Source organism: Phoca vitulina, unplaced genomic scaffold, assembly GCF_004348235.1.
Source record: "Phoca vitulina isolate PV1807 unplaced genomic scaffold, GSC_HSeal_1.0 scaffold15, whole genome shotgun sequence".
Classification (NCBI taxonomy): Eukaryota; Metazoa; Chordata; class Mammalia; order Carnivora; family Phocidae; genus Phoca; species Phoca vitulina.
This window is the reverse complement of record NW_022589718.1, coordinates 11,199,924-11,225,717: the sequence shown is the minus strand read 5'-3', so window position 1 is coordinate 11,225,717 and position 25,794 is coordinate 11,199,924. Positions and strand designations below refer to the sequence as shown.

At 38.6% G+C, this 25,794-nt stretch overlaps 1 protein-coding gene across 3 annotated transcripts in view; it reads left to right on the top strand.

Moving 5' to 3' along the window:
• The window catches only part of NRG1 (neuregulin 1), a 1,100,990-nt gene that overhangs the window by 914,578 nt on the left and 160,618 nt on the right, over positions 1-25,794 (top strand). For all 3 annotated transcript variants that reach the window (XM_032413449.1, XM_032413447.1, XM_032413446.1), the window contains exons 2-3: positions 9,854-10,031; positions 19,225-19,346. In XM_032413449.1, coding sequence (XP_032269340.1) covers positions 9,854-10,031; positions 19,225-19,346 — 300 coding nt within the window. The remainder of the gene's footprint in view (positions 1-9,853; positions 10,032-19,224; positions 19,347-25,794) is intronic.

Below are 25,794 nucleotides of genomic sequence, written 5' to 3'. Positions count from 1 at the left end.
TGATTGTAATTCAATTTGAACAAGGAAATCATGGTTATGAAGATAAATATTAACGGATCAAGGCCATGCTAATGCGCTAAATTTACTTAAGCAATAAACACACCAGAAGAGAAAAGCCTCGTTCCAATAAGAAAATAAATAAATATAATATCAAATTTGCAGTAATTAGACATTTCTCCATTTCTCCGTTTTTAAGTGACGTATTGGAGGTATATGGCAGATTTGTGCAACAGATGAAGGAAAAAGCCCTGCTTTTTGACAACAGAAAAGATCAAATGTATAAACTTAGGTCAAATGAAAGTTGCTACATATCCATTAGGCCAAACTGAAATGGATCCATTTCAACCCTGTATACGGATGGCCTTAAATGAAGCTGGTGGGCCATCTTCTAGGTTCTCTCCCTGAGTGAGATGCGCCTGTAATTGGGGGCAGCTGTGGGGACAGCATTAATTAGGCAGGCCTGTCAAACACTTGCCTTAAGCCACCTTAAGCTGTGCTGTGATTTCCTCCAGCATCCGTTGTCACGGTGCATTGCCTTTACACCTTGGAAGGACGACGTTAATCTGTGAAGATCCTCTTGTTGCTGTATGCTCACACAGGGGCTATTGAGTTTCAGTGAACCTGGGAGCGAGACAGAGCGTGGCATTTGGCAGATGACAGATAGTCACACAGTTCAAAAACACTGTTTTGGTATACCAATTTCAAGTGTTCTGTCTTGTTTGATTTCCCTATAAATCATCAAAGTAGCTTAGAAAATCCAGCCATTTTCATATCTCCTTTCTCTCTCAGACTTTTTTGTCCTGGGAATATGTACAGAAACGGTCTGTCACGTAGTGTATCCCAGATTTAATCAGGAAACTATGGGTACTATTAAGATATCAATATAGTAGGGGCGCCTGGGTGGCTCAGCCATTAAGCGTCTGCCTTCGGCTCAGGTCATGATCCCAGCGTCCTGGGATCGAGCCCCGCATCGGGCTCCCTGCTCGGCGGGAGGCCTGCTTCTCCCTCTCCCACTCCCCCTGCTTGTGTTCCCTCTCTCGCTGTGTCTCTCTCTGTCAAATAAATAAAATCTTTTAAAAAAAAAAGATATCAATATAGTAAATTTGACATTTGACCTATGAGCCTATCCAACGTAGCAAATAATTGTTTATTGCCTATTAGTTAAGAGCAGGAGCTCTGGAGTCAGACTTGCGGGGTCCAGATCCGGGTGCCACAATATTACCAGCCGTGCGACTGTAGGAGGTGGCTTTACCTCTCTGTTTCTGTCTCCTCATCTGTAAATTGGGAATAACGATAGTAATACATATCTCCTGGAATGGTTATAAAACTTAAGAAGAGTGGACATAAAGTTCTTGAAACAGTGTCTGGCACGTAGGTACTCAGTAAGTGTTAGCTGTTACTGTTCTAAAGCAGGTAATGTTGAAAGTACTAAGGGGGCCTTATTTTAACTTCATCTCAGACTTTGGGAACACTCTTATGGTAGTTTTACGATTTTATCTTTGGCCCTCAACTTATAGCATACTGGGCACAGAACTACAGAACCGTAGAGAAGAGGAAGATTGCTAATTTCAACAAACGTAGTATCAATTTTCAGGCAGAAAAATTCTCTTACCTAATAAATCTGCACTTATTTCCCCCCGTAGAATTTTGCAGTGTTGTAAATCTCTCACAGACACACGTGGAGAGGTGATCTGGTTTATATAGCTTATTATGAGAAACAGAAAATTACCACAGTGGCCATGGAATGGAATAATCTGCCCCATTTTGAGTCTACTGTCCTCCTCCCCTTTTCCTGCTTTCACCTCAAGCCACACAGAAGCACCCCTTGCTGGAGAGGAAAGTCCTGGGTTCAAATCCTGGTGTGCAGCTCGTTAGCCTTGTGACATCAAGCAAGTTCAAGTTCCAGTATAAACCCCTCCCCCCAATATCCTCACTTGTAAAATGAAATAATTACCCACTTGCAAAAACTGTTGCAGAGAAATGGTAAACGTGGGGATATGTGTTGACTGAAAAAAAAAGAGCACACTTACTAGTTAAGGGAGCAAACTTACACCTGGTGGACTGGGGTCAATCAACGAAGATGATCAGCTGTGATCTGAAGGTGGAGGAGATGATATTTCAGTGTGTGAGCTACTCTTGTGGAGTGGGCGAACATCTGGCCTCTGGGGAGACTCCTATATAGGACCCTGCGTAGCACAGGAAGGGCCATGGTCGCAATGACCGGCATCTTCACTGAGGCTGGGTTCGAGCAGAGAACTCTGAAACAGTGATGACCAAAGAAGAGAAATAGAGGAGAATATGAAAATTCCCAAGTAGAGACTACTACTTATTTGACAATTTTCCAGTTATATTTAACATTTCTTTTTCTCTGGCATCATATGGCAGAGAGTATAAAGAGTCCAAAGCTGGTGGAATGCATTAAAACAAAAAATAATGTCATGGGGCCCTTCTGTTCCAAATAATAATAAGTCTTTTGAGAAGGTAGGCGTGACCTCTGGAATAACTTTTGGACCTGGGTCTCTACTTTCTCAGTATCGTCTAGATTCTTTGTTCTACTTACTCTTTCAGCAAGCACTTGAGGTTCTGCTTTGTGAGGACCCTAAGATCCTATGTATCTTGCATCTAATAAATTTAGACATTTGGATGTTTGAATATAGTGCTAAACAGAATGGACACACACACACACACACACACACACACACACATCACTACTACCACCCCCACCAATAGCCTAATCCTTCAAATAGGGACTGTGACCACCTACTAATAACTATTCTTACACCTCCTTTGATTTGGTAGGGATAAATTCCTTAAATGATCAATTCCTCTTTCTTTACATGTGCTTTTTTTCAATGCTGCCTCTTGGGTATGGTATTCAGATATACAATGTGATTATTATTCTCTGGGGTCTTAAAATATGCCTACCTTTTGATGGGGCTGATTGTAGTTCATACCCTCAAATAGAGCATTTAAAAGAATCATACTGTTTCATTCAACTTGTAACAGTTAACTGTGAGAAGTGAAACTTTGAGCCCATCCACATATAAAAGTCCCCTCCAACAGAAACTGATGTGTTTAGGCAATCAAAGTTAACAGCAGGAAGAAGCCAACTTTGGCTGCAGAGACACCACCATTGTGAATATGAGAAATCAGATGTTGAAATGTTGCTCCCAATTTTATTGTTTTATGTTGTGTAATGACATGTTCCATGCATATGTTACGAGGATTATTCGGTATGCTCATAAAGGTATTCAGTAGTGTGCATGCACATCCTTGCACCATATAAGAAATTGGACACTGACCTGCTAAAATGGTATTTCTGGAGTTCAGCTATCTTAACCATACTTTGAGGCATATTCCTAGTGTGTTTTCTGGTTAGGTTTGGTTTGCTGCCGATGATACGGCGTCAGCTTGAGAATACTTTGTAATAAAACCTTGAATTTTATAGTTACTTTCTCTCAGATGAAGGCACCCACATGTTTGATCTCATCCTCCAAATATCTTTGCTGAATACACAGGGACAAAGAGCAGGCCCATTTTAGTTCATGGGGGACTCTAGTTAAGCGGAGTCAGGAACTGTCTATCCGAAGGATGATTCAGCAGGAGCATGGGCCAGTGTGAACACTGAGTCCCCTCATGTGGCAACAAATAGTGACCTTGTTGGGTTGTTCTTACCATGACTTCAGACCACTCCGTGCATCAGTAGCCGGGGTGGTAATCCAAGGAGCATTCTGAAATACGGTTGCCGCCAGAATTTGCTGCCTTTTACACAGCTATATTTACAAAATGTTACCTGTTAAGATGCATTGTCCCTTTTAAGCTTAAGTCGGTGGGCACAGCTCAGAAAAACAGCTGGCAAAGCATAAACTTTATCCACTTTGTGCCTGACCATAATCTTCTCCAGAAGATGGTCCAATGAGGGAGAAATATGATCAGGAAAGGAATTTTGGAGGCTTTCTTCAGTAATTCATTTACCTCTAACATGACTACAGAAAAGGGATCCTTCTACTTTAGAGGGCTGATTGATGATATTCGTGTGGCTTTCATTAACGCACAACCAATTTTCACCACTCGATCTGCACGTGTGGGATGTCAGGCTTTTAAGAGGTTGTGCGGAGGGGAAGATTTCTCTGGGATCACAGCTGCAAGCTCACTGGTGTTTGATAATATTTTGCAGGTTTCCTGTTTAATTTGTTCAGTGTGGTGAAGCTCTTCAGATGAACTAGTCCAACATGGAGAGTTATGATAGGAGCTAGCTCTGCATCGTCAGATCCTTCACAGAAGAGAAACAACAACTTATCTAGTGTCACATGCTGTCAGCATATCTTGGTTCCATACACATGCTGAAATTTGTTTCCTGTTCTTAACAATACAGTACAACATTCGAAGTAGCCACACTGAATAGATTTGAAACACGTGCACAGTAGGCGATTAAAACAGGAGGATCGCTGTGATGAATAGTTCTTTTTACACATTTATTTCACCTGGAGCACAAATATTTATTCACACATCAAATCATTGGAATAAATGAACATATTGCCTTAAGTTTTTGTGTGGTCAGAATGTAAAATAAAGATTTGGGGATTACTGCCACAATTTGTTTTGTGCGCTGTGTGACATTATCAAATAAGAAACACAGGAGTTTAGGGGAGCACGGGTGGCTCAGTGGGTTAAGCGTCCGACTCTTGGTTTCGACTCAGGTCATGAGCTCAGGGTTGTGGGATCAAGTCCCGCGTGGGGGCTCTGCGCTCAGCGGGGAGGCTGCTTGGGATTCTCTCTCCCTTTCCTGCCCCTCCCCCTCCCCATCTCTAAATAAATAAATAAAGTCTTAAGGGGAAAAAAAAAAGAAACGTAGAAGTGCAAAAATAGACTTTTTAAATGTACCTAGTACACCTGCTTGTACTGAGTTAGACTCAGAAGAGTGTGTTTGTGATCTTTTAAAAGGCTTTAAAACACTTCAAGCCAGTAAAAAAGAAATGCCTGTAAAGCGTGTGGCATTGCTCTGAGGGTTTTGGAGTTTTTGTTTTTTGGAGGCTGCTCTTTTTTGCACTTTACTGTCTGTCTCTGTTGATACATTTCTAAGGGTGTAGATACATTCATATTAATGTCAAGCAAGTTCGAAATCGATTTTGGCAAAGACTGCCTACAACTTGCTCTATCATTACATTGTTTCAGGGTGTGCAACTCTCTTCTCTCCAGAAACATACCGAAAGTGAAATTGTGGATGGTGGCAGACCAGATACGGTTAAATCACGTCCTAGATTCTCAGAACACTTAGTGCATTCAAAGCATTAACTTAGCATCGTTTGCCTTAAAGCAATTTTTTAAAAAAGATTTTATTCCTTTGAGAGAGAGAGAGACAGAGCACAAGTAGGGAGAGGGGCAGAGGGAGGAGAAGCAGGCTCCCTGCTGAGCTGGGAGCCCGACGTGGGGCTCAATCCCAGGACACAGGGATCATGACCTGAGCCGAAGGCAGACGCTTAACCGTCTGAGCCACCCAGGGACCTCATGCCTTAAAGCAATTTTTAAAATAACAGACCATTTACTCTTAGCCAGGGACTAAAGGGCAAATAAAAATTTTTTTGCAGTTTTTAAAATCCAAGTACTTAGTTAAAAGACATTCCCCCCCCCCCCCCCCCAGTTTAGGAATGACCCCTGGCCTTATGAAGTTATATCTGAGTATTAGAAAGTACTCGGTGGAGTAGATTTTTGTTAATGAAATAAATAAATGAGATTATTTCATGTGAGCAAACCATTGACTAGGAAACATACATAGTAAAATGTTTTCCATTAAAATATAGTTATTATTTTATAATCTAATAAAATAAAATTTCTTCAGCTATCTCATTAGGGATAGATGAGAAAAACTGCACAAATCACAGGTGCTCAATATTAATATGTTTGCATTTTTGTGGAGAATTTGAAATAGCCAGGGCTCTTCCATTAGTGTGGTTATGTGAAGAGACAGAGAAGAATTTGGGTTGTTGCCAAGTCTCCAGGATACTTGAATCTGGGCTCCACCAAGAATGAGTGAGGAAGTTTGTATGGTACTTCTGTGGAAGGTTCCACTGATTGACAAAGAATATCATGGATCAAGGACACAGTCGTGTGGTTCTGTTGGTGGTGTACATATTTGTTTCTCCATTTATGGTCTGGAGGATTTTAAGTTAACTCCTTGAAAGAGCTTTTCTCTGAAAAGTGGGGTATCCTCACGTCGTAGATGGTTAACCCTGAAGGATACAGCAGGGACGTTTTTCCAAGGGAACTTTCAGGGTTGCAAAGTTAGAGTAGCTGGGAACTTCTGCACTTCTGATGGACTTGGAACTGTGTGCAAGAGGGAGGAACTCAGGCTTGTCAATAAAGATATACCAGAAGCCCAAACATGAAGAAATGTTTATACACGGAGTCAGCTTCAGGAGTGGATGCTCTAACTAAGAATAGACCTTATATCTGAAGGTCTCTGCAGAGCTACATTACAGATCATCTCTTAAAGACAAGAGAGGTGCACATGAAATGCCAGAGAAAAGAATAAACATTGACATGCCAGATGAGTGATTGTTTTCATCCCACCAAAGGACCTTGGAGGATTGGAGCCCCAAAGTCATGGATATGAGGTTGGACCATATGAGGATTTCAGTGCCCTCCTACTCACAGAATTTAAATGGAAGCTATAGTTTGAGGAGATATATTTGTAAATTAAAACTCAAATATTCCCAAGAATCCCCTGCATGACTGCAAACTTAACCAAGATTTTAAATGAAATCCCGAGCCTCTTGTTGAAACTGCAGCAAGAGCAGATGAAAAAGGCAAGAAAACAGAAAGAAACCAAGATTCTTTTTTTCTTTCTCTGTGTGTGTGTTTATGTGCATATGTATGCATGTGTTCCCTTATTTGCTTGAATTGTTTGAAATTTAATTGTAAGACACCATGACATTTCACCCCAAATACTGCAGCAGAGACCACCTAAGCACAAGGACCTTCTGCGTAACCGCAATGCAGTGACCACACTTGAGAAATTTCATGTTGATACAATACCTTGATTCAGATTTCCCCCCGAGTCCCTGTAATATCTTTCAGAGAGTTTTCTGTGATGCAGGATTCAGTGATAGCTGCACATTGCATGCATTTGTCGGGTCTTTTAATCTCCTTTCATCTCCATCAGTTCTCACGGTCGGTCTCCTGTGATCATTCATGACATCAGCACTTCTAAAGTCTAGACCAGTTGTTTTGCAGGATATCCCTCCATTTGAATTTGTCTGATGGTTTTCTCACGTTTGAAATCCAGATTCTAAATAAATAAATCATAGATAGACAAAGATATAGGAGGGGAAGGAGAAGTGGGAGAGAGAAAGGGAATGAGAGAAAAGGAAAAAGATGCAAATGATTTGATGAAAAATTGTTTATTCACACCAAAGAATACAAAGTCTGGCAGATTTCTCTTGAGACGGTATTGATAAGCAATGGTGTGGAGTGGTGGGTGAGGGGATACGGTGCTCATTGAGAGTTAAGGATTTCTGAAATATTGCAGTGAAAACATTTTGCTTCGAGGCAAGGGAATAAACCTTGAGAGTTTGGGTCGTATGCCAAGTTAAATGTAAAACTCAGTGAAAACAACAACAACAAAGAAAATCAAACTAGTTCTTTTAGTTTATCCGTAAAATAACGAGGCAATTTATTTTTCTTAATACACGTAAGCCAGTTTCTTTGGTGCCTTTTAGCTCCAGCAGATTTGTTTCTTTAAAACCCTTCACTGGACTGAACAAAATCGAAGATGATCTTAACGAATTCATGAGACCGAACAGACACTATTCCAGATAGAGGAGAATTTAGTCTATTTTTAATAAACCTCTAAAACAGAGATTCATGAACCCCAGCCTAAAAAGAAGACTCCTATAAAATCTGTTCAGAAGTAAATCTTATTTTCAAGCTGTCAGAAAACAAGAACCAGACAAAATCATCAGGTATCAAAGGCGAAGAACAGCTGAAATGAGTTTTCTACTTTGCCACTGGGTCTCTGCTTCAAGTGCCTGCTTAGAGAAGCAGGCATCTCATCTCCTAGCCCCCAAATAAATAAAAAGGGGACGTGTAATTTTAGGAGCACTGCTAAGAAATCACAACGTTCAAGTGGTTTTTGCTATAATTTATAGGAGCCTTCCTATACTTATTCCTGACATTTTTTTGATTTACTTGGTAAGGGCAGAATTGTAGAAAAACAAACAGACCCTGAGTAGGAAAGGCACTTCATTTCCTGTTCGTGTCTAACATGGCTCTGATCGCTGTCCTTGGAGTCCTGGTCACCAAACCCAGTGAATAATTACGCCCTGGATCAGGGAGGGGGCGGTCTTATTTGCCGTGGGTTTGTTTTCTGGGATTTTCTGTTAATACCTGGATGGGAAGCAGAAGTGGACTTTGTAGTTGGCTTCTCTAAGACTCAGTGGAAACAGTTGTTGAGAGCTCAAGTTCTGTGATGTTGATTATTAAGTGAACTATTGTCTGTAAAGTCCATTCATTATGCTTTTATTTTTTTTCAAAAACTTTTATTATGACAAAACCAGGCATACTATATTGAATCGTATAACCAAACACCGTGTGTACCTGTTGCTTGACTTCTGCAATGATCAACTAACTTCTTGGGAAATTTGTTTCATTTTCATGCCTATCTATTCCCCTCCACCATTTTATTTTGAAGCAAATCTCAGATATTATAACATTTAATCCATAAATATTAAAGTAGAGAATAGATACTCTTTTAAGCAGTCTTGCTTAAAATAAGAATGGTATATAGGTATTTAATGTATTCTGCAGGTTAATGCACAACTTAAGTACTTCCAGTCTCTGTTGAGAAGATATAGAAGAGCTAAATCCAGTCAAACTGGCAATTTGACATGAGTATAGTAGTCATCTGGAATGGTCATTGATTCTCTGTAGGACAGCAGCTGTAGGTCCAATAAAAAAGTGATGTCACCAAAGAATTTATGTCTTGAAGAAAGAAACATTGTTAAGAGTGATGAATTCTCTTTGTTCTTTGGACCACCTCTGGTCATAGCATAGTCTAACTCTGACCTTCCAGAAACATAACCATGGACAAGTCAGTCACTTACCCATCTCTGAAATTAAACTTCCCCATTTAAAACATGGGTATGATGCCTGCTGTACCTATTTACAGAATTACAACGAAGATAATTTGTGATCTGAGATGTGAACCTGCTTTAAAAATAATGGCGGGGCACCTGAGTGGCTCAGACGTTAAGCGTCTGCCTCCGGCTCAGGTCATGATCCCAGAGTCCTGGGATCGAGCCCCGCGTTGGGCTCCCTGCTCGGCGGGAAGCCTGCTTCTCCCTCTCCCACTCCCCCTGCTTGTGTTCCCTCTCTTGCTGTGTCTCTCTCTCTGTCAAATAAATAAATAAAATCTTAAAAAAAAAATGGCCTGTATATTGCTAATATAGAAACTAATAGAACATTGTATGTTAACTATACTGGAATTAAAACCAATAATAATAATGACGATGGCCTGGTTGCACATTCTCCTTTAGCATAGGTTTTTTGTGGTTTTGAAATGACCAATATCCAGGATTTTTAATGGCATCAGAAAATGTAAAGATTGAGGAAGTAACCATCTAGAATATTTTATAATCTAGGTTCTCCGCCCCCCCCCCCCACTCCCCCAAGTATATTTCATTTGGGCATTTTATCTCCAAGGTGAGATCCATTTTGGCTGACTCATTCTCTCTCTCTCTCTCTCTCTCAGATAGTAAAACATTTGGGAATGGTGTCTTGATCAAGCTCACCTAAAATTAATATATTTCTCTTTGAAAGATGATCCGAATTTTTTTCCTTCTCTTTCCTTTTTTAGCTTTGCCTCCCCGATTGAAAGAGATGAGAAGCCAGGAGTCTGCCGCAGGCTCTAAACTAGTGCTTCGATGTGAGACCAGCTCCGAATACTCCTCTCTCAAATTCAAATGGTTCAAGAACGGGAATGAATTAAACCGCAAGAACAAGCCACAAAACATCAAGATACAAAAAAAGCCAGGGTAAGTGTAATGCATCGAATAGCAGAGGCAGTGTCTAGCCATAGAATGATAGAAAATATAAAAACGATTTACAGCCCCAAAACGTGAATTCACTTATCAAAAAGCTATGATCTATAATAAATGAAAAGTGTGTTCATTATATGATGACCAGAAATTGTCTTATTATATAGGGAAGAGTTTGAAGTTTCTGATTCTTGCAGCTTCTGGATGAGGAAAGAAAAGAGTGGATGGGGGGAGAACTGGAGACGTGGAGGGAGAAGCTTTGGTGATAACTGCTGTGATTGGAATATGTTACATCTTAAAATTGGATTTCTTTAAAATGAGACAAATGCTGTTGAGAGCACCAGTGCTTCCACAATCAACATCCCAACTTAACGAAGCCCAGGAAATGCCCAGATTTATGGGAAGAGAATGCAGCCGCTTGAATTTGAAATATTTTCAAGTAAGAGGCTAGTACATCCAGCGATACCCAATAAGATGTTTTTTAACTGGCGATTTGTGAAACTACATCACCACTGTAGCACATTAAAACATCAGGTGATCTTGGCTCGCAAGAATCTTTTTTTTTTTTTTTTTTTTTTGAGAGAGAGAGAGAGAGAGCACATGAGAGGGGGTAGGGTCAGAGGGCAAAGCAGACTCCCTGCCGAGCAGGGAGCCCGATGCGGGACTCGATCCAGGGACTCCAGGATCATGACCTGAGCCAAAGGCAGTCGCTTAACCAACTGAGCCACCCAGGCGCCTGGCTCACAAGAATCTTAAATCCTCCTGCCTTCCTCGAGGAGGGCCACAATTGGAAGGGCTCCAGGTGATTCACGTAACATCTTGCAGGGATGTCTACACCTACTCTAAAATGAGGCTCCTTTATTATTCCCATCCTCTTCATTTTTATGTATTTCCTCACTTAAGAAATCCTCTTCTATTATCACACTACATTTTGAAATTAGGGAAGAGATAAGTATGTGAGAGTTTTGCTTGTCAATAATCCTTTCATCGATGTGACATGGATAATAGTACTTCCGGGCTCAGAGATTACATTTTCTTTCCTCACACACAGAGGATTCCAGTGAAATCCCAGGGATGATAGCAGAAGCAACAACAAAAGAATCTCCTCCTGTACTTTGATTTAATAGACCACCTACCAAAAAGTTGTCACACACTCACGAGCGCAAGAGACAACAAAGTGATTATAATGGAAATTTAACTTAATCTTCCCATCGTGTTTAATTACTGTAATAACCATAATTACTGAATTTTTCCCCTAGTTTCCGTGGTTTTATTAACTCCGCTGCTTGTTCTTGTTACTGATTGTGTTGGCAAGATCTTTTGACTTGGAAGTACTATAATAAGATGTGGGGAGAAAAAGTACTACTTTTGCAGCAGGTGGTTCTTCAAAGATACAAAAAATAACACTGTAAAGAGACTTTTTTTTTTTTACATAATCTTATTTATTTATTACAACATTCCCCTAGGTAGTAAGGGAAGTTGAACTGTACATGGGGCCTAATTTTGCATATTAAGAAATTAAAATTCAAAAAAGCGTTCTGCCTTGCCTTCAATCTCACAACTAGTAAGTAACTAAGCTGGAACACAAATCTGTTCCTTGGGTTCCTTAACACCTTATTCCTTCTTTTAAAAATGGAAAGCATACATGTTTAATAACGTTTGCATATGGGGAGGGGAGGAGGTAGAGTGAGTGAACTGAAAAAAAGAACTATGATGCTTATAGAGGAGTTTAACAAGAAAAAAAATACTTTTAGATACTGGATTGAATAGAGTTTGGTGTCTGTTTTGTTTTTCATCAATTAGACACATTAGTAAGGAACTAAGTTATCTTCACACACAGGAGAATGTCTCATTTCTTTCCACACGGCTGTCAAATGATATCAGTAATATTTAAGTGCCCGCAGAAGGCTTTATGCTGGGAGTGTGGGGAAATGGGAGAAGCATGGGTGTTATCTCTGCCCCCAGGGGGTCATAGATTGTATAGGGATTCTCTAGTTCAGCCTTATCTGAAACATAGTTGTTCCAGAGGCCATGTGCTAGAGTCCTCTTAGGGCTGGGGGGTACTTCAGGATTTTCAAGTGGCCCATCCATTTGCAAATAGTGACCTTTTAGAAAATTATTTTTTATGTTAAGGTAAATTCTACTTTAAGTCAAGATTTAATCAGGGAGGTATCCCTAATGTATGATCTAGCGTATCATACATGCAATAAAGCCAAGTGCTAAATTGTAGGTTACTGATTCTAAGTGCCGTGAGTTTGGGAAGAGGGAGAGACAGAGCTTCGTGAGTAGCCATGGGGAGATGGATTTGAGTCTGTTAAGGGGGAGAATCCCCTCTGCCTGGCTGGGTGGGGTGCGCCAGGCCATGAGAGAGAAAGAGCAGAATTAGAGTCAGTAACAAGTTCTGTTTATAGGACAGTAAAGAGGCCGGTGGGTGAATGGGTGGGGAATTCTGCCCTTCATGGGACAAGCTGCTGTGTGTCAGACCTTGGGCTAGATGCTGGGTACACAGAGATGAGTGGTCTAGAGGGGAGAGAGATGGTGAACAGTTAGAATACTCAGTCTTAAGGGCTACAGTAGTGGTAGTCCTGGGATGCCATAGCAAGAAGCTAGCACAGATGGGGAAGGGGACCCGATTAGGGACCAAGGAGGCTGCCAAGAAAGAAGGGAGGGAGAAGAGGTTTATCTAGGCTGAAGGAACAGAACAAAGCATCTTCAGACTGGGATTATTCAGTCTGAGAATGCCTGGGGAGAAACAAATGAAGGTGGATAGGTAAGGAGTAAATGGTTTTGAGAACAGTTCCTATATGCCTAAAGAGGTAATTTGTTACATGGCTTGGATGACATATAAAAGTATCATTAGTATTCAGGAAAACGTTTTCATGTTGGCTTCATAGGTCCAGACAGCTAAGAGCACTGTCTACATATTAATAAAACCCCATTATACCAGAAAGGCCAATATTCAGAAATCACTTCTTTCAAACAGTAGCCTTGCTGGAAAGAATTAAATGGGAACAAAAAGATGTTTTATGCAGCTTATGTGGCTATAAATTACTCTTGGCAAAACATTTTAACATATTTGATCTTCCAAAAATAAGACACTTTGTGTAAAGTGGGCCATTAGTGTTGTCATCTTTTTTTTTAAGGTTAAAGGACCAAACCTTTAAATTTAATTAACATTTGCAAGGTGCCCCTGTTATTTCAACTTGTCCTATAAATATAAGAGAATGGATGCGATTATTGTTATACCCATTTTTTTAAAAAAATGAATGCCCTGAGCATGAAGGAAATTCAGTTTCTTGCTGTAGATCTAATGTTGATGAATAGTAAAGCTTGGATTTGAAACACGTCTGACTCTATGCCTCCTGTCTTTTCACAGTTACTGGTGATTTTCCTATGTATAGTAAAGTCACAACACAGGGCTGGGGACACATACAGGCATAGGGTAATGTCTTTAATAAAAAAAATTCTCATTTTTCAGTTTCATCTACATATTCATAACTTTCCATTACTAAGATATTCAAACTGTTAATGGTTTGCAGCAGTTACTTGGTTCCTTAAACTTTATCAGAAGCTTTGATCAACCAAGCAGAGGTGAATTTCAGTGTGAGGTTTAGGATTTCTTTGGGATTCTCTTTATTTTAAGGAAAATGTTGACTCTTTTCCAATCCTTAGTCTAGGTTTCTTTTTCACGTAGTGTAGATCATACATGCAGCCAGAATTTCCTTGTCATCCCTTAGTGTTGCAAAGAGACTCCAATCAGCAATTTCTATTATTTTGTAAAGTCTTATCACCCTTCTGCCCCTGAACTACATTCTTACATGTTCTTCCTATGACTTTGAATTTATATCTGAGCCTGTGTTTGTTGTATTTGGCAAAGCAGTGTGTGGAACCAATTTAGAAAAATGGAAACTGCCCCAGTGTTATGTGTCTGCTTATCCCTTTGTTCTGCTTCCTCTGCCTGGTGGATCATTTTGAGCAAGAAAACTGGTTAAAGATCATGGCACGCGACAGATTCATATTTGAGGCTGTCAGATTGGCCTCATTTAAATATCAGCTTATGAAAGGCTGACTTCCCATTGTTTGTGTATGGCACACTCTTTTGGATGCCCATAGTTCTGTCTCAGTCTTCATTTCCACTCTCACCTATTTTCATTTTGTTTAAAATTGGATCTAATTGGTCTTGTCAAATTTCTGCAAACATTTTAAAGGGAATTCTTTCTTCTGTTGTCCATTGTTGCAGGTCCTTTGACTCTATTCTAGAAAAAGTTCACACACATTCCCTTCTTGCATCAGCTGAGCAGCTTTTGCAGGTCATTCTAATTTTATATGTAAGGAAAGCGCCAATTCCTTAGGTATAAATGGGAATACTCAGTGCCTATTTCATATGGCTTACGTGAGGCATTTGGTGCAGCGCCTGGTTCTGTATAGTATGAGGGTTGCTTATGAAACCCTCTCCCTCCTCTTTATCCTTCTTGTTATTGGCAGTTTGACAGTATCTGAAGCTGTGTTGAACACACACAGACACACACACACACACACACACAAGCACACTCACACACACAGAGTTCATATATGATTCCTTAGAGATTGGAGGAATGGATTTATATAAACCGAGGAGATATTCCCTATATGCATTTAAGTTGTCTTGGCCCATAAACGGCGGTGGAAGAATCAAGCCAAAAAAGACAAAGAAGACAGTCGTTATTGGAACCTTGAATCCATCCTTGAGCACTTATTCAAAGAATACAGTTTGCATTTTGATATAAAAAAAGAAATTAATATTTAGAACTTTCATCTTTAAATCAGTCTGTATTAATTTATTTTTACATCGTATTGTTTTTCTTAATCCAAAGGTAATGTGTGCTTATAAAAAGATCTAAATATTGCAGGGATATAAAATGTAATTGTAATGATAGCTAACACTTATTGGGAGCTCATAGGATTCCAAGCATTGTTTTAGACACTTTACATGAGTTAACTCTTTTAATGCTTTTAGAAAATGAAAATCCACTGAAACATCAATCCCTCCCAGATTTCTAGATAACTCATCAATTAAAGAGCAAAAAATTCGTTTTATGATTGGACGGGAATTCAACACTTTTTCCAAGTTAACTTCCTTCCTGTGGAGAGCATATGGTAGCCTATTGAAGAGAGTACAAAACTGTTGTATCCATACTTACCAAAGCCCCAGATCATTGCAGTGTATAATTTTCAAGAAAGGTTTGTCTGTTTCTTCTCTCTTCCTGCTTCCCACCCTGTACTCTAGGGCCCATGGATCAGAGGGTCTCATAGTTCAACGTATCATTGGAGTTCACAGGGGTCCCAATGATCATCTGGATCAGTGGTTTTCCCACTGTGTCCCTGGAGAATCTTAAGTTTCCACTGAATTGAAAATGGGCTGCCAACCACCTTGACCTGAACACCTTTGTCTCTTTATGATAGTTTTGAATATGAGGCTCTGATTTAAGCTTTTGTTTTAAAACAAGTTGTTTTTTTTTTTTTTTTTTCAAAATAGTTGAAACCACTGATTTAATTTAGTCTTTTTTCTGCATAGAGATATTCTTGACAGGTGGTTATCCAGACTTGAATCTTTCCAAAGGGAAAGACACCCTCCCCATTTTTGAATGTTCAAAAACTCTTCCTTATCACTCAAAATATGCCTTCTTTTTCCTGTCGGACATAATTCTGTCTTCAAGAGCCTCCTCGAATAGTTTTCTTTTCCAGATGACAACCATGAAATATGTTTAAAAAGCTACCCCTATCTTGTTCATAGTTAGCCTGCCAGTAGGACCTCTGTTTCTTCAATAGAATCTTCTCTAGTGATAAGATTTATAAGCCCTATTCAATTGTGATCAACTTCTTCTAAAGTCCTCTAGTTATTGATATTTTTCATCAGATGCCCCTTCAAAACATAATTAAATATTCTAGATGTGATCCAGCCTGTGAGCAGTGTATTGAGACTTTTATCCAGTTTGATTTATGCTGTTTTAATATTAATATGGCCAAACAGTGCATAAGTTTCTTTTTTTAGTGTTTCTTTTTTTAGTAGTTCTTTAAAATAGAATCATGTTAAATGCATGGCTAATTGAAATCCTTTTTTCTGTATATATTATTGTCCAGGCACGTCTCTCCAAGCCTATACTTCTGCTACTGATTTTTGAACTGGAATGTATTTGTTATGCTTATCTTGATTAAATTGAATCTTGATCTTAGTGCATTGATGTTCAGTCTTAGAATTCCCAAGGGTGTTCTCTATTGAAAGGATACCTTAGCTACGTGTGATGCCTGCCTTAGAAATTCACAGTACATATTTGCATAAAAACCACTAAGAGGTACTGTTGTAAAGAAATCTATTTAACTTTGTTCAAGGCAATATTTATTTGAGCATAGAAAATTTTTTTTCTTATTCTTTTAAGCATAAAATTTATTAGCATTACTTGGAGTAATATTCCAGGAAACCCTGTGTAGTTCTATTAGGAGAATTTTTATTTAAAAAATTATCCCTTTAAGATTCACTATAAAGCTGATTACCATCTTTCTTATAGTTTGATCCAGTTCAGTAGTTAAAAAATTAATGGTACAGGGTCAAGAAAGAACTCCTCACATACCATCAGGAACTATTCCTCAATTTACATAAGTAAGAAAGGAGTGTTCTTGGAATTATTATAATCTTGAGGTGTTGTACATTCTTGGGTTGTTGTGATAACCTTAGAATTAAGATTGGGGGCTTAACAAGAAAAGTTATAATTTTCTTATTTTAGGAATTCACTTTTTCTTCTGTGTTGAAAACCAGGAAAAACCTCAACCTGACCTTCTTCATGATTGATCTATCAATTATTGTTAGTGGTTCCATGGTTGTAAATGAAAATTCTTCCAGCTAATTACGCTGTTTGGGGCTGGACAAGCTTACCATAGTATTTGTATTGTTTCTGACTGTTCTTCATAGATGTGTGTCATAAAGGAAACTTGGCATGTATGGACAGATTTGTATAAATAGCTGATAATCCCTTAAGAAAAGTACTGGATTTGAATATTCCAAGCCCAGGCTTAGAAGTTAACACAACTTGATGGGGGCTAATATCCTAATACTGTATTTTGATAATTTTAAAAGTTCTTGTAGTTTATAATTAGATCTTAATATCAGCTTGCCAAGATGCTTGCCCTCAGATTGTTCTATTTTGGTTTATAGGGATAGACTTCAGGGAACCTTTTCTGTGGAGAACTCCTCGGATTAATATGTGACTATCCCTGCATAAATGGCCCTTGGTGATCCCCCCACCCCATTACAGCTAAGCAGACTGTTATTGTATTAGATTCGCTTTCTATCAACTTTGTTCTGTGCGCCATCATTTTCAGGAAATATGAACAGATATGCTATGTGGATGACAAGGATTCCATTGTCAAATAAGTTTGAGAGTAACTAAATAATATATTCCCCTCTTAGAGAGTCAGATTACATTAGCATATTAAAGACTTTGAGAATTCCTGCAGGATTAACAACAACAAAAAGCCTGTTTTTGTTCACCCTAATGTCTTCTGAATTTATTTGAGTACAGTACTTTTCTTTTGTTTTCTCAAGTTTACTTGTTGACATTGTTCTGAGTCATTAATTTTTTAATCCACATGTTGGTTTGAGTGTTGCTGCCTTGGTCTGGACCTCCTCCGACTGTCTCTGCCCTCTTAATAGGGCATCCTCCTTTCCTGCAGCCAGCATTTAGGAACATTAGGTCCTGGAGAGAGCTTAAGTAGGAGCATCCAAATATTTTCTTCATTTATTCACACATTCATCCCATAACGTTTGAGGATGCACCAAGGACAAAGCAGTGGCATGTCCTCATAGAACTGTGAGGGTACCAAGAAGTTTAAATTATGGACTCCAAAGTATATGTCCTAGCTAGAAAAATAAGATATACTTCAAGAACTGTGAGGATCATGGGAGAGGTACTCAAGCCTGTCAGAATTTAGACAAAGAAGAGAGGAGTAGCAGCTACATGATTATGAAAGGTTTGATGAAAGAATTGGCACTTGAGGTGGTTCTGAAAAGTCAGCCAATATCTTGAAATATGGGACACCCCCCCCCCCCATTCTAGGAGGAAGGAAGGGCACAAGCCAAAGCACCATGATGGAAGGCCATAAGGCTTACATATGGGACTGGGTGGGTGGTCCAGTTCAGTAGACTGGAGGAGAATAGTAGGAAATGATTTTTTATTAGTTAAATTAGAATAACTGATTGAATTTGATTAATAATATTATGACAAGAAGACCAGAAAATTCACTATAAAATTAAGAAGGTGTAACTTATGGGAGCCTTGCATATAATTTTGAGTTGCTGTCTTTTGTTCCCTGCCTTGTTCTTTTCCTGTTGTCATCCCAAGAGCCCAGGCAGTCAGGACCAGGTGTGAGTATACAAGGATGCTTTAAAAAGTCTTTCATAAACTCAAGTAGCCCCAGTGGTTCTGTGTTTTTAAATCACAGAGACTGCTTACATTATTGGCTATATGCAACAGTAAAACATAGACAGATGCAAATCACAATGCTGCCCATGTTGAAAGAGTGTTGAATATTGCTTTAATATGCAGTTTTATAAAAGTGTGTGCTGTTGTTGTATATTTATTTCAATGTTAAGAATGATTTGTGTCCCTCTATGTCCCTCTAAGATGAATTACCTTTCTTTTGTAAATCCTTTTCATTCAGAATTAACATAAATCCTGATGTTACTTTACTGAGAAAAGTGCAGAGCATTTTAATCTATTCTAGCCTTCCTTAAGTGTCTGTCCTTACCAGATTTGTAAATGATTTTACACTTTTTAAATCTTTCTAGTGGCTGAAGACATTTAGATATAGAAAGGAAGAAAACTTACTAATTGGTTTGAAAAAAAAAATCTGAGGCATAGTGTGTTTAGTGGTGGTGGTAGAGGAATAAAAAGAAAAATTAGAGAAGGCATTCTTTAAATTACTAATCTGGGTGATAAAATTAAGGCCATGTCTATAGTATCACTTAAATGTGATGTATCTCATCTTTACTCTTGGTCAAATCATACTTCTGTGTATTAGTAAGTTGTGTTTTAAGTTGGTATGTGTGGAGTGGAGAGGGGGAGTTTGAGAACCCTGAAGCTACAGAGAAATAGATTTTGGTGGTCATTGTATTTCTGTGAAATATACTTACACCACTTTGGTCCTGATCTTATAGGAAGTCAGAACTTCGCATTAACAAGGCATCACTGGCTGATTCTGGAGAATATATGTGCAAAGTGACCAGCAAATTAGGAAATGACAGTGCCTCGGCCAATATCACCATTGTGGATTCAAATGGTAAGAGATACGTACTACATTCCATTTCTCAGGCTGTAAGAGGAGTAATCAAGAGATGTGGTGAGAGTTGTAATAAACTGGTGTGTTAAATCTCATTGTGAACAAATAAAAAACATAGAAGGAAAACCATATACTTCAAGTATCCTATGTGTCTTCCATAAAACACACTTCCAGACAAGTGTGTCTACTCCCTGAGGTGGTATAAATCTGAAACATACATAGATTTTTATTTTTTAAGAATTTCAGTAAGGTCATGAATGGCAGAAACAGGATGGGTTGCTAAAAGAGATTAGACTTCCTCTTTAAATTTGTCAGGGAGGGTTGTCAAGTCTTTGGCTCCATCAGTAACAGAATATGTGTGTGTATATATATACATGTGTGTGTATTTATATACAGAATACATTTGTATATGCAGGATATATGTATATTACATACATATGTATGTACATATGCATATTATATATGAATATATGTAGTGTGTGTGTGTGTGTGTGTTAACAGGATACAGTCCTGACTCAGTCCTAGAAATTTGAATGTTCTCATATGTGTTTTTAATACAGCTGGCTCTAGGTTGTAGGAAGTGAGGCCTATCAGTTTTTTTCTTAGGCCTATTAATTCAAAATTCAGAGAGTCCTCGAGGCAAAGCCCTTCCTACTATGTCTGGTCTTGAGCTTCTGCTTTCCTGAGAATGGCGCCAGGGATATTTGTTAAACTAATGAATGACTTGGAGGTAGAAGGTGTCACTTACCCTCCAGCCACTTCTCTGAGTTACCCGAAGAAGCTAAAGAACCACAGCTGGTGGGTGTGTGCTTGGGATACCCAACTCCTCCACAATTTGATGGAGTCATCTCTAGAAACCAATGATGAGCTAAAGCAGGGAACGTCTCCATCTCTTGAAATAATAAAATGTGACTTCAGAACCCTGTGGTGCTTCTTTTCCCTTTTGCATGATGGCACTTAACTACTGCATATGCAAGCCCTGTCATGTGTTATAAAGCCAAGCCTGAAGACACTGCTCCCCTCCCGACGGGAAAGGGGAAAGAGTGCCCACTGCAGAGGCCTGGTCTCTGAAAGCAGGAAGGTAAAAATGCAAGACCAGCAAGGGGAGAACAAAAGTAACTTCAAGGGTCAACTCCGTAGGAGACTGATGGAGTTGTGTCTGTTGACTTATTAGGACAGGGAGAAAGGAGTAAGATAAAAATATGGAACAGGGTTGGGAAAAATCTCAGGTTAATCCCCAGCCTTCTCTGGATTCCCCAGTGAACTGCTCTGTTGCAGGGTAATCAGAGTTCATTACTTTAATTTTAAATGCCTCCCTCTACAGAGAGTAGAGGACAACAGTGAAAAGTAGTTTCCATCACTATTTTTAGGAGCTGCGTTTATAGCTGAAAATGTAAAAGCCATTTAAAATTTATATGAGTAAATGTAGCATCACTTTACTTTTTCATCAGCACAGGTTAAGCAATAAGTTTGTTGCTGGTGTTATTTTACACCATGAGAAATTTTATAGGATGCTAACTTGAAACACAAATTTAAAAACTAATTTCAGTGGCTTATTCTTTTTTTTGTTTGTTTTTTCTGTTGTGCCGTGTTCAGTAGCTTGTTCTCAGCCTGTCATTGGCTTGGTTCAATGTGTCTCCCCGTGGTAAATGCTATTGAATTATGATTTTGACACTTGGATTAGATTTGTAGAGCTATGTGTACTATAAATTCCCAGGAAAATACAATTAGAATAAGTGTCATGTTCTCACTGAGTGCTTACAGTACTATTATAATATTCCAGGTTTTCTGATTTACAGGATTAAGCAGTGAATTATTTACTACTATATTATTCCTGGCAAAACCCATAGGGTTTTTTTTTAATTCATTTTGGGGTGCTGAGGGATAAATACGGCTTTTTACATTTCTCTAGTAGGACAGACATCCAACTCATTTTTCCATATTAATTCATTTAAGAATTGGTCTCAAATTTGAATATTTAGTATTGACCATAGAGAAATGCAAGTTGGGATGTTTTTGATAATCAGTCTTTTTTACCTGACAAGAGTAAAGAGAAGTTCTTGGAAAATTGTAAGGAAGTCATTCTTAAACAACCAACTAAAATTCTTTACGGAATGAGGTCTTACTGGCTTACGTAGAGCATCTGAGGGCGAATAAAGAATCTCAGTTACAGTGCAAGGTGGTCTTGTTTTTATTTTCTTCTTAGAACCCTAGGAATAGTTCATCCTTATCCAACCCTCTCATTGTATTTCAAAAGAAATGTGAACTTACCATGTGTCTGAAAGCAGACACGTTTAGAATCACAAGATATTTAGTAGCAAATGAGGACTTGAACCCAGATTTCTTGAATTCCTGATCCAGTAGAGCTCACTTTGTACCTGACTGTGTGTTTGGGAATGTTTAAGTAGATTCTTTGGTTTGTGAAGAAAAAAAAAAAAAAAAACACAAAAAAACTGAAGGAAGGGTGTGAGGCATAAGGACAGAGGGATTCTCTGGGCAAGAGGTGGAACTTCATTGTAACTGGGCGTCAAGGAGAAAAATGTAACCCAGGGCATATCTAAAGATTTAAGTAAACGAGAGTTTCTGGATCCTCTCTCTAGTGTCTCTGCCTTTAATGTGCTTCAGATACTTTCTTGTAGCTTCTGTTTCTTTTATCGTCTCACCTCTCCTGCTTTCAACGGTGCTTCTTTATAATTACAAACTTTAACCTGTTTATGATCTCACTTAGCCATATTTTTCTTCATGGCTCTTTTTAAGGCATTCTTTCCATTTTAACTCCTATTGTGTGATTGTTTTCTTAGTTCCCAAATCAGATTCCCTATTGCAAGAATCTGATTGGCAGGGCGCCTGGGTGGCTCAGTTGGTTAAGCGACTGCCTTCGGCTCGGGTCATGATCCTGGAGTCCCTGGATCGAGTCCCGCATCGGGCTCCCTGCTCGGCAGGGAGTCTGCTTCTCCCTCTGACCCTCCTCCCTCTCATGCTCTCTGTCTCTCATTCTCTCTCTCTCAAATAAATAAATAAAATCTTTAAAAAAAAAAAAAAAAAAAGAATCTGATTGGCAGCACTTACGTGCCAGACCATTTCGAAAGACCTAGAGAGAGAGAGCTTATGAATCATCTGCCTTCTGGTCAGGTGCCCACCATGGGCTCAACCCGGGAGAGTGAAACTGGAAACATGGCTGCCTAGAAACGCCCCTCTCCTCAGAGGCTGTGGGCCGTCTGCTTTTCGTCAGAGCCTGTGGCTTGGCAGCCACCATGAGAGACAAGGCCGATGTGTTCTGCATATTGGGAGACTCTCTTTTCCCCCAACACCTCAAGGGCTTAGTTAGAGCACAACCAAAAAGAAAATAATCTTTCTGATCCTTCAGGCTCTTCTACTGCTCTCTTTGAATTTGCTATATTCAGATCAATTCTGGTTATCAAAGAAGTCTCAGCTCAGGTCTGGAGCTCTCTGGGACTCAGATACACAAACTTGTGTTGTCACATCCCTGTCTCCTTAGAAATCTGGGCAAACACTGCACAGAAACACTCTTTCAGAGGGAAAAAGAGCACTCTACTGTGGTTATAAACTGCCACATGGCCAAGCCTACTCTCTCTAAATGTGTATTTATTATTGACTTGGGCTGAGAGAGTGGAATTCTCAAGAATTTCATTTCCTTCTGGGGGTCCTAGAAAAAAGTCTTAAAAAATAAGAACATGTTGTGAAAACATTATATTATGTAGAACTCCCCTTGAGATTTTAATTTATATTTTCTACGAAATAGTAGTCATTTTGTTAATTTTGTGTTATCTCACTCATCTCTCCCATATTTCTCCAATAAGTACACAACTGTGATCTGATAATTTCTACACAGGTTGCCTTGCAGAAAGATCCTGGTATGCTGCTGTGAGCTAATTACCCAAATTTCATCCTGTGCAAAAGATACTGAAATTTTCACACAAGTACCTTCTTTGCACAAAGATGTTTCGAATATATTTTGGTACAAGATTCTAGGAGGGATGGCAGGGGTAAGGGGAAAGAAGATATGCACGAGAGATTGTTTTCTCCCCAGAAAAAAAAGAAAAATGTAGCAAGATGACCTTGCTATTTGACACTATTTTTAATTTCAAAACACAGCTGTGTAACTATCAGGGAAAAATTAGCTCGGATCATAAAAGTCTTCCATCCAATATTAGGAACTTTCTGCCGTGAAACTCATTGCTTAGATTTGCTTAGATTAGCAACTAGGTATAAATGAAATGATGACAAAAACCCAAGAAATTCTCCTTAAATTGTTATATGCTTGAATGAAATAATGACCATATTTTACTATTTTTGAACATTTAGAAAAGAATGTATATATATATGTACATATATATATATATATATATATATATATATATATGGCCAATCACTATATTAAGCTACGTTTTCAAAATTTATGTTTTCTGCCTTTTCCAATGTCTTTTAATCCCGATCTTATTTGGAAAAGAGAATTTGCTATACAGTAGACAGATATACACATATGCAATCTGCTAATTATTTTGGGGACTATGTGGGTGTAACAAAGACCAGCTGAGGTTTCGTATAAAGAAGGATCTCACAGGCAGCCGTCATTACATGGTGGGTTATGGGTGGATTCCTTTCATGAATTTAAATACGGCCCCTTAAGAGGCCACATACACCATGCTTACGCAGATTGTACACTGTATGTTCATTTTTATTTGCATTTCATTTGGCTTGGTCTTTATACAGGAAACCTTAATTTCACAATTAATTCTTAGCTAAGAAGTTCCATAAAAACTCCTGGGCATCAGATTAGGGAAGAGAGTAATAGACCTACCTGGTTTTCAAATTAATTAAGTACTGCAGTCTTTCAAAGATTAATACAAGAGAATATAAAACTAATCAATCATATATCCTCTACTAGATTTTCTTTTTTTAATCAGGAGAAAAATTTATTTGAGTGAGATTCAAGATCCCATAGGAACATTGGGCTCATAGCAATAAATTTGCTGTTTCCTTTGAGATGAACAAAAAATATTTCCACAAAATTTGCCTAATATATCAATAGGTCCTTTAAAAACTTGGCTCATGTGGGTAATAGGCTTAGTTTCCCCCTCTCCCAAATGGATGGCATTGTTGGAAATGCTGTGATATTGGTAAACCAGCTATAGTTATACTGACAATCAATATAAAATGTTTTGTAATTTGGAAAGCAGTCTCCATGTATGTTGTATTATATTGTATTCCCACGAAGGGTAATAAGGAAGAACAATATGAGTGGAATGGAGTTGTATTTTCAGTGTATAATATCCATTCTGTTTCTACATCATTTATTAATTTCAACATTTCTCAGTTGCTTTCTCGTAAGCTCTCATTATGAGCAAGAATGCAGACACTTGAAGATGTTCCTTAAGTCATCTTTACTAGTGCTAATAAATAAGTGGGCCCATTTTCAATCTTTAACAAGATGACTTGGTCATATTTTTTGCACACACAATAATAACCTGTAATTTTAGAATAACAAGGAGTCACAGAAGTGGATGTTTAAATACACACAGACACATCATATGTATGTTTGTATATACGTATATGTATGTGTCTTTTGCCAAATAGTTATATTCGGTATGTTGTGCTCGTGGTGAAATCTCAAACAAGTCATGCATGCGTAATAATTAGAAAAATTCCTTACCACAAGGTGTCATTTTTCAGACACTGCAACTTTTTCTTGAGAGCAGATCCGATTTATTAAAAAAGCATTCAAACATGGCAAATATACTAATGTTCCTTATGTTTACTTGCCTACTCAGCATAAGTTGCTCAGCTGTGTTCAGTTCCTGATCATTCTAAATCCTCATTAATTTGCACTAATGAAGGGGATGTCCTTTATAAATTAACAAATTTAATATACCAAATTACTGCAGGAAAAAACATGTTGCTTAAATAAACATCAAGAAGATTGCAGGACTTAATTTTTTTAAATCTGTAATTGCAACAAAATTATTTTCAATCGCTTATAACAAAAGGTTGTTTTGTAAGTCTATGAATTCTGCCCAAAACATGCATAAAATGCTTGCCGAGTGATTTTTTTTTTTAAATTATGTTACGTTAATCATCATACATTACATCATTAGTTTTTGATGTAGTGTTGCATGATTCATTGTCTGCGTATAACACCCAGTGCTCCATTCAATACGTGCCCTCTTAAATACCCATCACCAGGCTAACCCATCCCCCCACCCCCCTCCCCTCTAGAACCATCAGTTTGTTTCGTAGAGTCCATAGTCTCTCATGGTTCGTCTCCCCCTCCAATTTCCCCCCCTTCATTTTTCCCTTTCTACTATCTTCTTTTTTTTAACATATATGTTTCAGAGGTACAGGTCTGTGATTCAACAGTCTTACACAATTCACAGCGCTCACCATAGCACATACCCTCCCCAATGTCTATCACCCAGCCACCCCATCC